Source organism: Vombatus ursinus, unplaced genomic scaffold, assembly GCF_900497805.2.
Source record: "Vombatus ursinus unplaced genomic scaffold, bare-nosed wombat genome assembly UNPS02009770.1, whole genome shotgun sequence".
NCBI classification, from domain to species: domain Eukaryota; kingdom Metazoa; phylum Chordata; class Mammalia; order Diprotodontia; family Vombatidae; genus Vombatus; species Vombatus ursinus.
In genome coordinates this window covers 9,064,941-9,077,043 of record NW_020949548.1, presented here as the reverse complement: position 1 = coordinate 9,077,043, position 12,103 = coordinate 9,064,941, and the positions used below count along the sequence as shown (strand labels likewise).

Here is a 12,103-nt window from a genome sequence, read left to right as displayed (position 1 = left end):
TACCAGCTATTATCATTATCATTATTATTAACCACAGAGAATACCAGGCCACTTTCTTGTCTAATATATCATAAACACAGATATGCTTGGGTTCTCGGGCAGTAATACATGCACTAAGAGAAGCAAAGTAACAACCATTGCATCACATTTGTAGTCTAAGGAGAACATTTCAGATTCAACCTAGTACTTGGCATTTTTTTTAGACAACCTCCATCCTTCCATGGTACAGTAGAAATAGTGCATAGTATGAAGTCAAATGAAGTCAAATAGGAGCTGGCCTTGTGATATAACTGGTAAACAGCTAAATGAGGAAAGTCCCTCTAGCAGAGCAAATTGGCACATTCTCTGCAATTTGTAGTCTCAGAGGGTTGCCTAGAGCACTGAAAAATTAAGTGAATTATCTCTAATCACACAGCCGGTAAGTGTTAGAGACAACACATGAATACAAGTCCCCCTGGCTCTGAGGGTTGCTCTGCATGTACTATGCTGCTCTCTCTAAGCTGTGACCTGGATTCAAATCCCATAGTGGATGCTTATTGACTATGTAATCTTGGGCAAATCAGTCTCCCTGAGCCTCAGTTTCCTCATTTTTGAAGTGTGTGTGTGTGTGTGTGTGTGTGTGTGTGTGTGTATGTAGGGATGGCAAGGATTTGAATTAGATTGTCCCTGAGGAGCCTTCAACCTCTAAACCTAAGCTTTTCTCTTTTGATACTATTCCAGGGCTTTGAGTTATGACAGATTATAGACATCATGTAATAACTCACATTTATATGGCATTTATGATTTACATAGCACTTTCCTCCCAACAACTCTGTGAGGTAGGTAGTACAGTTATTATTACACCCATTTTGAAAATAAGGAATAGGAAAACTGAGACTTAGTAAGGTGGATTGACTTTCCCAGGATCACATAGTAAATGGCCCATTCCTGGTCCTCAGACTTTTCCATTATCGCGCACCAATTCTGAGCAAGTCAGGCAAGGCTAGGAACGCTAGGTACAGAGGAATCAGATAAAGAAGTGGATCAGACCCCTGGGGAAACCATGAAATAGTTCTCAGTGAGCCACACTTTGGCACAACTAAAATAAGTCTATGAACATTTTAGTCCTCGGTCCACTTCTGCCAAGCCCCTCCCTCCCTCCCACTCATCCCACCACTTCAGGTAGGGCAGGGCCACAATGCAGGTTGAGGCAGAGCAAGGCAGGGTGGAGAGGGGAACATCAGAAGGGTTAAATGCCAGTTGTGCTATGCTCCTTGGAATCCCAGTTGGCCCTAGGCAAGATTTCCAAGGAAGTCCAGTCATTCTTGGTGTCCTCTTTCCTTTTGTAGATTGAGTACTGGCAGGGATCTCAGGGGACTTCTAGTCCAACCACCTCATTTTGCTGATGAGGAAACTGAGATGGAGAAAAGGTGAGTGATGTACAAGGTCACAGACTTAGTATCTGAGTTGGGTTTTGCCCCAAGTCCTCTGACTCCAAACCACCATTTTTTCCTCTCTGCAATCTTGCTTTTATGTTTTTCTGATTTTCTCCTATCTCCTGATGGTTGTAATTTTCCACCCTCTAGGTGTCCATTTCTCTCTTACTATCCAAAGCCCAACTCTATCTTTGAAGGCTGAGAATTCTTCCCTGAAAATCTGCCATAGTCCAAAGTATATCCCTTCCCAATGCAGTCCTTACTGAGGCACATTCTCAACCTCACTTCACCCTTCATGCTTTCCAGTCTTTCTCATGGAGTGAGGGCAATAGTCCTATGATAGTGAGGTCAGTGAGAAAACTGGGATGCCTGAAACAGAAAGTTATCCTGTTGGGGAAGAGTAAGAAATAAAGTTGGATACTGTGTAATTGGGGAGGGATAGATTACAGAGAACTTTCATTGTATACAGAGTACTTCTCTATGTGTGAGAGATGGATGTGACCTGTTAGTCAATAAACATTTTTAAGCCCCTACTGTGTGCCCAGTATTGTGCTAAGCCCTGGGGACACAAAGAAAGGCAAAAGACAATCCCTGCTTTCAAGAAGCAACATAAAAAGAACTATGTACAAACAAGACATATATGGGATTAAATTGGAGGTAATGACCAGAAGAAGGGCACTAGCATCAAAGGGGATCAGGAAAGGCTTCTTGTAGAAGGTGGGATTTTAGCTGGAATTTGAAGGCAATCATGGAAGCCAGGAGGCAGAGATCAGGAGAGAGAGTATTCTAGGCATGGGGAATAGCTAGTGAAAATGCCCAGAGTCTGGACATGGAATTTCTTTTGGAGGCCAGTGCCCCTGGATAGCAGAGTAAATGAGGGGAGAAAGGTATGAGAAGACTGGAGCTTACAATCCGACAAAAGGTTCAGCATGCCCCCAAATAACTATGATATGCAATAGTAAATGTGAGGTGCTAAGAGAGGTCCAAGGAAAGAAGAGTCAACTGGTAGGTATCATCTCCACAAAGGTTCCTTGGAAAAAAGTAGCATTTGAGGTGGGCTTTAATGAGTCAGGGTAGGCCTTTCCAGAGGCAGTCAACAGTAAAGTCACGTAAGTAGGGAAGTTCAGGGCTTAGGCGGGTCATGAGGGATTGGTCCCATTTCCTTGGAATATTGAGTATGAGAAACAGAACGGTATGAAAAAGATTGGCCCAAAAAGTTCTGTAAGGCAAGGACCATTTAATGGTTCTGTTTATTATCTTTGTAGCCTTGCACATAGCAGGAATTCAATAGAGGTCTGTTGAATTGCAGAAAGTGATAGGAGTCCTTGTTTGTTCTTAAGGTGAGGAACATTGTTTCCCCAATATCATTTCACAGGGGTCTTGAAACGTACTTAGAGGTCATGGACAGGAAGGACCCTCAAAAGCCACCTTGTCCCACACTCTTATTTTACAGATGAGGAAACTGAGGTCTACAGAAGGTAAGTGATTTGCTTGTGGTCCTACTAGAGGTAGTAAGCATCAGAGGACAGATCTGACCATTCTTCCACCTTCAGTGTCAGCTATCTCTCTATTGGTATTCCGAGTCTTCATTAGAGTCCTGAGAGTAAGCGAGATCTGCTTCGGGTGACAATTACCATCCTCTGAGATGAGATTCTTTGGGTCTCCACTTACTCTTCATTAGTCTTATCCTATAGATTAGTGGCATCAGATTTTGTAGTATTGCTTCACTGTGAGTCATCAGTGGGCTTGCTTTATGTAGAAACCAGGGTAGTTGTTAACTGATCCAGTCTCGTTTGATTCTTCCTTTTCCTACACAATCGTTGCAATAGGAAAGGTTACCATATGTTTCCATATCATGTACATGACTAGTGCCATAATGAGAGAGGCAGCAGCTGAAGCCAGAGCCAGCCTGGACCTAGCACTCTAGGGAAGACAAAAGTCAGGGGAATGCTGTCTCCTTCATTAAAACAATTAGTTTAATGTGCATAAGGGAACCATGGCTAAGAAAGAGAATTACTCATATAAATTTTTTTTAATTGAAGCCACAATAAGTTCATAGTAAAAGGGTTTATCTGCCATGACATTTTTCCTGAGTCACCAACCAAAGTGGTTGCCATAGTAGGTTGGTGATGGATGCCAACACTGTTTTCTCCAAGATCAAAATACTCCTGAACCTTAGATTTATCTCCAGGGGTGAGAAACCTGTGGCCTTAAGACCACATGTGGCCTTCTAGGTCTTTAAGTGTGGTCTTTTGACCGAATCCAAATTTTATAGAACAAATTCAGCCTTCTAGGTCCTTAAGTTTGGCCTTTTGACTGAATTCTAGGTCCTTAAGTGTGGCCTTGCTTGTTCAAATCTATTTGCTCGGTAAAATTTGAATTCAGTCAAAAGGCCGCACTTAAGGACCTAAAAGACCACATGTGGCCTTAAGGTCGAAGGTTACCCACCCCTGACTAGGCCAACCCCCTTATTTTAAAAATGAGGAAACTGAGGAGCAGAAGACTTCAGTGACTTGCCTAAAGTAACATAACTAATAATAATAATGATAGTATTTTTATGGAACTTTAACTTTGGAAGAGCACTGTACCTATGTTGTCTCATTTGATCCTGGCAATAGCGATAAAAGGTAGATGGCTATTACTAGCCACAATTTATAGACAAAACTGAGTCTTTGAGAAGTTAAGTGACTTGCCCAGATTCCCACTGCTAATAAATTGCAGAGGTTGAATTTGAACCCACGTTTCCTTACTAAGAGTCCAACACTCCTTCCCCTGCACTAAACCCCTGCCCTAGCTCTAGTCATGTTAAGAAAAGTTTGTCCTTCCTCAGTAAGCCAGTGAATTTCATCTTTCATGGGAAGAGAATGGCCTGAGAATCAGGAAAGTGGGCTCTCAGACATCTTGGCTCTATTTGTAGCTTTTTAGTAACTCTGGGACCTTAAGCAAGTTACTTCCTTTCTCTGGGCCATGGCTTCCACATCTATAAAAATGGAAAGTTTATATAAGGTGATTTTCAAGATCTCTTAAAGCTGTAACATCCTATTATTCTACTTAGACAATTACCCTAATTTCTCCAACTGGCAGGGATTATGGAATTATGCAACAAATTACAAAGCTGTTCATACCCAGCTGTCTCACTACTAAGACTATACCACAAGGAGGTTATTGACAAGGGGAAAAGACCTACCCATAAAAAACAAACAAACAAATAAATAAATAGAGATCCAACTGGAAGAGATTGTAAAAACAAAGAAAACTGAAACTGAGCTAAGTCTCCAATGATTGAGGAGTATCTAAAAGAATATGAATATATTAATATTTTCTTTATTCTTTTATTTCTTTGTGTAGGTTTTCTGTTTTGTCTTTGAATTCTTCATATTTATCTTTTTTATATCACAATAACATTCATACTTGACCCCAATATTAATTAAGAGAATAAGATCATAGGATAATAGTTCTAGTACCAGAAAGGACCTCAAAAGTCATCTAGTCTAAACTTCTCATTTTATAGATAAGGAAACTGAGGCCCAGGGAGCTTAAGTAAAGTGCTAAGGGTAATATCATTGTGCCATAGGAAATGAGAAATCTGAAGAATGCAAAGCAAGGTGGAAAGACCTACACGAAGCGATGTAGAGTTAAGGAAAGTGAGCCAAAAGAGATAGCTGGGGGCACAAGGTCTAGAGTGCTACACCTGGAGACAGAGAGTCCTGACTTCAAATTCAGCCTCAGACACTTGCTAGTTGTGTGATGACCCTGAGCTTGTCACTTAACTTCTGTCTGCTTCAGTTTCCTCATCAGCCCCTACCTCCCAAAGGTGTTATGAGAATAAAATAAGATAATATTCATAAAGCATTTTGTAAAGTTCAAAGTACCACATAAATGCTGGATTAAAATATATATATATGTGCACTGATAACCACTATATAGTTAAAGACAGCAATTGAGGGAACAAAGTCACATTCTATGCATGGGAAAAAAATGTCAAAAGGGATCATAAAATCCAGGAGGCTTTGGAGACAGCTTTTTAAAAGTCAATATGCACATAAGGGTTTATAGACATGTACATAATTATTTATAATTTCTTAGTTTTTTCATCTTTTTGTTCATTTTTCTGATTTTTTTCTTATATTCTTGTTTTTGTGGTTGAACAGTTAACTCATTAGTGAAAGTTAAAATTTAGATAAGAAGAAAAAGAAAGAGGAGGAAGAGGAGAGGGAGAAGGAGGAGAAGAGAGAGAAGGAAAAGAGTGAGAAAAGGGAGGAGGAGGAGGAGGAGGAAGAAGAAGAAGGAGAAAAAGAAGAAAAAGAAGAAGAAGAAGAAGATGAAAAGAGAAGAGAAGGGAGGATAGAAGGAAAATATGGTGATAGATGTTGGGTCTCACAAAAAAAAAATGACCCAGTCCCTATGCTCAAGGAGCATACAGTTTAGCAGAGGGGGTGTAGGACAAAATATGATCAGCTCAAAGGAGTGGTCTAAAGAGGGTTTCAGGTAGGGAGGGATCTCTTCTAGTTGGATAATCAGGAAATTTTAGAGGAGAGAACTCACAATAGAGCTCAACCATGAAGAGAGAGAGATTTCAGCAGATAGAGGTGCCCATAAAAAGAATCGTTGGTAGAAAGGATGCATAGCCATGGTACAAAGGAAAAGAGTATGAGCTCTAGAATCAGAGGAACTGGCTTCAAATCCTACTAGCTGGGTGCTTACTAGCTGGGTGACTGTGGACAAATCACTTAGCCTCAGTTTCCTCTTCTGTAAAAAGAAGGGGTTGGACTAGATAACTTTTGAAATCTTTTCTAGCTCTAGATTTATGGTCCTACTGTCCAAAGGCAGAATGTGATCCAGTTCATGTAGGACATAAAGTGCAAGGGGGAATTGCATGCTAAAAATTAGGGTGGGAAGATAGGTTGCATCTAGCTTGTGGCAGGCCTAGAATGCCAGGAGGAGGAACTTATATTTCATTGCTCAGGCACTGGTGATCCACTAAAGTTTTTTAAGCAACCCAATCAGACCTGCTAGGAAGATAACTTTGGCAGCTATGCCAAGATTAAGCTGAAGAGGAGAGAGACTGATGGCTGTTACAATAGCCCAGGAAAGAAATAGATGATCTGGGCCTGAACAAAAGTGAGAAGATGGATGTTGCAGAGGAGAGATGGGGTGTGAGATTGGCAGGAAACTGGATATATCAGGTAAGAAAGAGGGAAAAGTCAAAGATAACAAGTTTAGAGGTTGGATGAATTAAAAATGATGGTGCCAGCAGGAGAAATAGGAAGGATAGGAGAAAAGACAGGTTTCAGTAGGGAAGGTAACAATCAAGTTATCTTGATTGGCAGTCTAGGTCATTCCACTGAGTCCAGGGCTCTTTCCAAGACACCTCCCTCATCCATTACTCTTTTACCTCCCATCACCTGCTCCCACACACATGCATATAGGCAAACAACAAATAGAACCTTTTATTCCATAAGGTTTAATGGGAAGAACTTTGGATTTGGAGTCAGAGGACCTGTGTTTGAACCCTGACTCTACTCCTTACTACCTGTATAAGGTAGGAAAGTTGCAACCTACTTGTCAAAATCTTTCCCTTCCAGTCTGAGTTCTATCATGACCTCCTTCTGCCCCTATATTTCCCTATTACCCAGTTAGAAGAGATCCCTCCCTGCTTGATTTCTTCTTTAGGTAATCACTTGTCCTGTGAATGTGATTCATCAGATCCTGGATCTTCCAGTATATTCAGGAAACACTCAATTTTCAGGTATCCTCAAAAATGAGAAAGGAAATCAGAGCTGATTCAACTCAACCGACATTTCTCATTACTGAGGGTATTGCTATGACAAGTTTACTAACTGCCTACTCCCACAGCAATTATTAGTCAGGTGTGAATGAAATTTCTTTCTTTCAAAGGCCAAGCAAGACCCTGGTATCTGAGTCATTGTCAGGGAAGGATGCTACTTTAAATCCCCATTGTTCATCAGTTTTCTTAGTGTAATCCTTGAAATGGAAATATTGTTGTTGTTTTCCATGAAGCATCACAGAAACTGTGTAACTCACAGATTAGGTGTGTATGTGTGTGATTTTTTTTTTCTCCTCTGAGTACACATTGCTAATTTATTTATTCTTTGATGTATAAAAAGCAACAAACGTTTCTAAATACTGGAACTCCTCAGTTCTTCTTATCTGATCCTGGAAGCCTTGATGAACATTAAGTGACTATTACCAAGAACGTTAAATGAGGGTCAGGGTTCTTCTTAAGTAGCTTATTGAGGGCCACCCAGTGAAAGAAACTAGAGAAAAGCAGCAAGAAATCGATCACACATCAGTGGGAATTTCAGGTTTCTCTTGTGGGAATTAGGATATAGCAACTTCCGTATTTTGCCTACTTTCTAGGGAATAAGACTTACTGTGAGTGAATTCCTAAAAAGAAAATGAAACTGAAAAGTCTGTCATGCTTGGGATATATTGGAAATGCAAGATGTTAATTGTTCAAGAAACCTAGGAGGAGTGGTTTGGTGTGGTTTACAGAGCCCTGAAGTGGGACATCTGGGGGTGGGGGTGGGGAGGGGAAAATTGCCTCCAGCTAGCTCCCCCCTCCTCTCCACGTACTCACAAACGCACACTCTTTCCCTTTCTGATGATTCTGAGTCTGGGGCCCAGTTCCTTCAAATAAACCGTTTGACATGCCTGCTACATGCCACACGCGGAGCTTGGTGCTGGGAACAGAAGAAAATGAAATAACGATTCCTGTCCTCAATCTACCAACAAGAACTTGTATAGAATAGACGTAGGAACTAAAGTTGTGATTTCATTGGTATAGGGAACTTCCAGGCGAGGAAATTTCCTTATATTAATGCAACTTGATAGTCTTTGAGAGTTGTCTAGATCACAGAGAGCTTAAGTAACTTGCCCTGAGTCATACAGCCAGTATGTATCAAAGTCAGAATTTGAACTCAGGCTTAAGGTTCTAAGGACTACTCTCTATCCACTGGACCATGTTGCCTCTCCGACATTTATTAGTTGTTTGACCCAGGGCAAATTACTTCACCTGCCTGCCTCAGTTTCCTCTTATGCAAAATGAGAATAATAATAATATTCCCAGGATTGGTGGGAGGATAAAATGAGATAATATACCTGGAAAGTGCCTTTCAAACCTTAAAGCGCTATATAAATGTTAGTTGTTGTTACCGTTATATGCTAGCTATTATACATAATAGATTCCGTCTAGCCTGTAGGCTCTGCTCCCTTAATGCCATAGTGGTGTTGGCAAGGGAGGGGGGAACCTCACCCCCTTACATGAATTTGGGGCTGGGTATTCCCACTCTGGCAGATAGAAGACATCTAATAAATGCTTGCCTATTGATTGACGGGTCAGTCAGTCAATAAACCTTTATTAAGCAGCTACTATATGCCAGGTACTGGGCTGGATCCTACGACTTCACTAAAGCGAATATCCTCCCGGGGGCCGAGATGATGGAGATGGCAACCCTGGGCATTGGATTTGGGTTCAGTCCCCACTACCGGGACCTTAGGCAGGCCTCAGTTTCCCCCCCTGTAAAGGAAGGGAGTTGGACTAGGCTAGACTAGCGCACGGTTCTGAAATCTCCGATGCTGCTGGGATGAAGCCGGGAGGATGACAAGGAGGAGCAGGAGACGCCCCACCCCGCCAGCGGGCTACACCAACCAGGACGGCCCCCGGAGGCGCGGCCCCGCCCCTCGGAGCGGATTGGCCGGGCCGCGCCGTGATTGGCGGGCGGTTCGGGGAGCAGGAAGCGGCCGCGGCGCTGACAGGGGCAGGAAGTGGGCGGTGGCGGAGGCTCGGGGAGGAGCGGGAGGCGGTGGAGGCGGCGGCGGGGCCGGGAAGGAGCCGGGCCGGGCTCGAAGTTTCCCGGTCGGGGCTCGCGTGGAGGAGGAGATGGACTGGTCCGGGCTGAGCTCCCAGGTGAGAGCGGCGCCCGCGGCCGGGGCGGACGGGGCAGCCCGGGGGCGGCACTGGGGACCGCTCGCCCCTTCCCCCCAAAGTTTCGGGGCCTGAGGTCAGGGGGAGCGCGGGAGCTGACACTGCGGGACCGGAGTTTGAATCCCGCCCTCCTCGCTGCCAAGTCTCTTCTCCCCGGGCCTCAGTTTCCCCACCTGTAAAATGAGGCAGGGGGAGGGGAATGGACTCGATGACCCCTCCAATGATCCCCCCTTCCAGTTCTGGACCTCCCTTCTTGTGATCTCCTATGTGGAAATTAGGAAAAGTCGCTTAACCTTCCTGGGCCTCAGTTTCCCCACCTGTAAAATGAGGTGGTCGGAGTAAGGGACTGCCGAGGTCTCTTCCAACTCTAGGTCTCTGATCCTAGGGTCCTCTCTGTGCGTTCTTCGGAAAACCACTTCTTTGGGTCTCAGTTTTCTCATCTGTAAAATGAGGTGTTTGGAGGATCCCTTTCAAGATCCAGATCTGGGATTCTCTGAGCTAGTTCAGCCCCCCCCTTTTTTTTTGCAGTGGGAGAGGTGAGGGGACTTGTCATGGGTCACATGGTAGCAATGTCACATCGTGGGGAGAGGGAGCTTGGGAGGGATGCAGAGGTGAGGGTGGAGGTCTGGGAAGGGGGTGCTGAGGATGCTTGGGGAGGGGCTGGAGACCAAGGGAATGTGGGCCAGTGGAAGGAAAGGAGGGAGGGAGTGGGGGTGGGGAGAAAGACTTGAACGAGTTTTAGGGCAAGAGGCATGAGGATTCCAGGGCTGCGTTAATGGAGGCATAATGTTCCGAACTAGGGAGGTAGGTGATTACAGGGTCATAGATACATGGACCTTAGACTGTGGTCATTCAATCCACCTTCCTCATTTTGCAGGTAAGGAAGCAGAGAAGTGAAATAACTTACCCAGGGTCACACAGTCAAAGTGGTGCACCTTGGGAGAAGGGGTGTGTGGGGGTGTGAGGAAAGAGAAAGAAAGGGAAGGGGCAGGTAAATAGATGGGAGAGAAAGGTAGAGGAGAAGGGGATATGGGAAAGAATGAAGGGGAAAAAAAGGATAAGAGATATGTAGAGTAGTGGGGTTGGGCTGTATTAATAGAGGTATCCATAACCTTGGAGGTGGAGTTGAAATGACTTGGCCCACCCCAGTCACTGCAGAGCTGGACTTTGACCCAAGTTCTCTGACTTCAAATGTAGCATTCTTCCACTGCATCTGTTTTCTGCCTTAGTCAGACCACATCTGAAATAGCAAGCGGAGGGGCTGGTTATTGCATTTCAGGGAGGACATTGACCAACTGGAACAATGCACTTAAAATGATTGCTTCCAAAAACTGAGGATGTTTAGTCTTCAGAAGACTTGAGGGGATGGAAAAGCCTTTTTCAAGTATTGAAAGAGCTGTCAGATAGAAAAGGCACTAGATTTCTTACTTGGCCACAGCAAGAACTAGATGAGATTAAAGTTGTAGAAAGGCAGATTTAGGCTCAATGTAAAAAGGGTTTTTGTTTTGTTTTGTTTTTGTAATGGACTGTCTTGGGAAATAGTGAATTCCTCTTTCCTGAAGATAGTCAAGTGGGCGCTGGAGGACCCTTTTCCAAATGTAAATGGAATTTCTGTTCAAGTAGAGGTCTAACTAGCTGGTCTTCAAGATTCCTTCCAACTCTTGAGTTTCTGTTTATTCTGGTTGACTAAAAGAATGATATTAAATGATATTAAAGAATGACTAAAAGCTTGATATTTCTAGATTGAAGGGGCTTGGAAGAGCCTGGAGAGAGGGGACAGTTAGAGAGCTTAGGTAGGTAATTTAGTTGGAGAAGATAGAAAAAAATTGGAGAATAGGGGGGTGAAAGTAAAAGTGATGGGAATGGGGGAGGAAGTTGAAGGGGGGGAGGGATTGGAGAAAAACTAAAGTGATAGGTAAACAATGATTGAGAAAATCTGAGGACCAGGGTATCCCTCCCACTTCTGCCCCCATGCACCTAGGTGCCACTAATGTTTTTTTTTTTCTCTAGATGAGGTAGAAATGGAAGAAATGGTGGCTCTTCCGTGGTTGTTGGTCTGAACAGGATTGAAAGATTAGAGGAGGGAAGGCTTCCTCAAAGGAGGTATTAGGTTACATGCTCTTAGTGGACCATTCACCTTGACCTTGAATCTTTTGAAACAGCTCTAATTGTTCCATTCCCCTGGGAGAGGATATATACATATACATACATATATATATATATATATATATATATATTTATTTTTTCCCCCCTGCTTCGCTTTGGTTTGTTTTTTCCCAGTGCTGGTGTACAGACAATTAAATATAAAATACCTACCAAGTAATTTCTGGGGGAAACATTGAAAGAGAAGCCACTTCAGCTAAGCTTTGTATGATGTTAAGGATTCTAAGAGGCACAAGTAAGGAGAAAGTATATTCCAAACATAGGAGATATAGCCTGTCAAAGATGGGAAAGGGCTGAAATGCCACATATAGCAAACAGCAAACAAGACAGCTTGGCTGGAATGTAGTGGGCATGAAGGAAGAGAATGGGTCATGAGCAAGGAAAAGTGGGCTCCAGTCAGCTTGTGAAGGGCTTTAAGGTTGTAACTTACCCTAGAGGCAAGAGGGAATTACTAAAGCTGATTGAGCTGGGGAGTGACAGAGCTGTACTTAGGGAGTGTCAGTTGGGCAGCTGGGTGGAGGGTAGTTTCTTTCCTGAGTTCCAGTACTGCATCACCAGCTACCTATTGGACATTTCA

The 12,103-nt window shown here is 43.4% G+C and overlaps 1 protein-coding gene across 1 annotated transcript in view; it reads left to right on the top strand.

The window, feature by feature from the left end:
- The first annotated feature begins 9,263 nt into the window (after positions 1-9,263).
- ZDHHC13 (zinc finger DHHC-type containing 13) overlaps positions 9,264-12,103 on the top strand; it is a 59,944-nt gene continuing 57,104 nt past the window's right edge. The window contains exon 1 of the mRNA XM_027852655.1: positions 9,264-9,345. Within this exon, the coding sequence (XP_027708456.1) occupies positions 9,319-9,345 (27 nt within the window). The 5' untranslated portion in view covers positions 9,264-9,318. The remainder of the gene's footprint in view (positions 9,346-12,103) is intronic.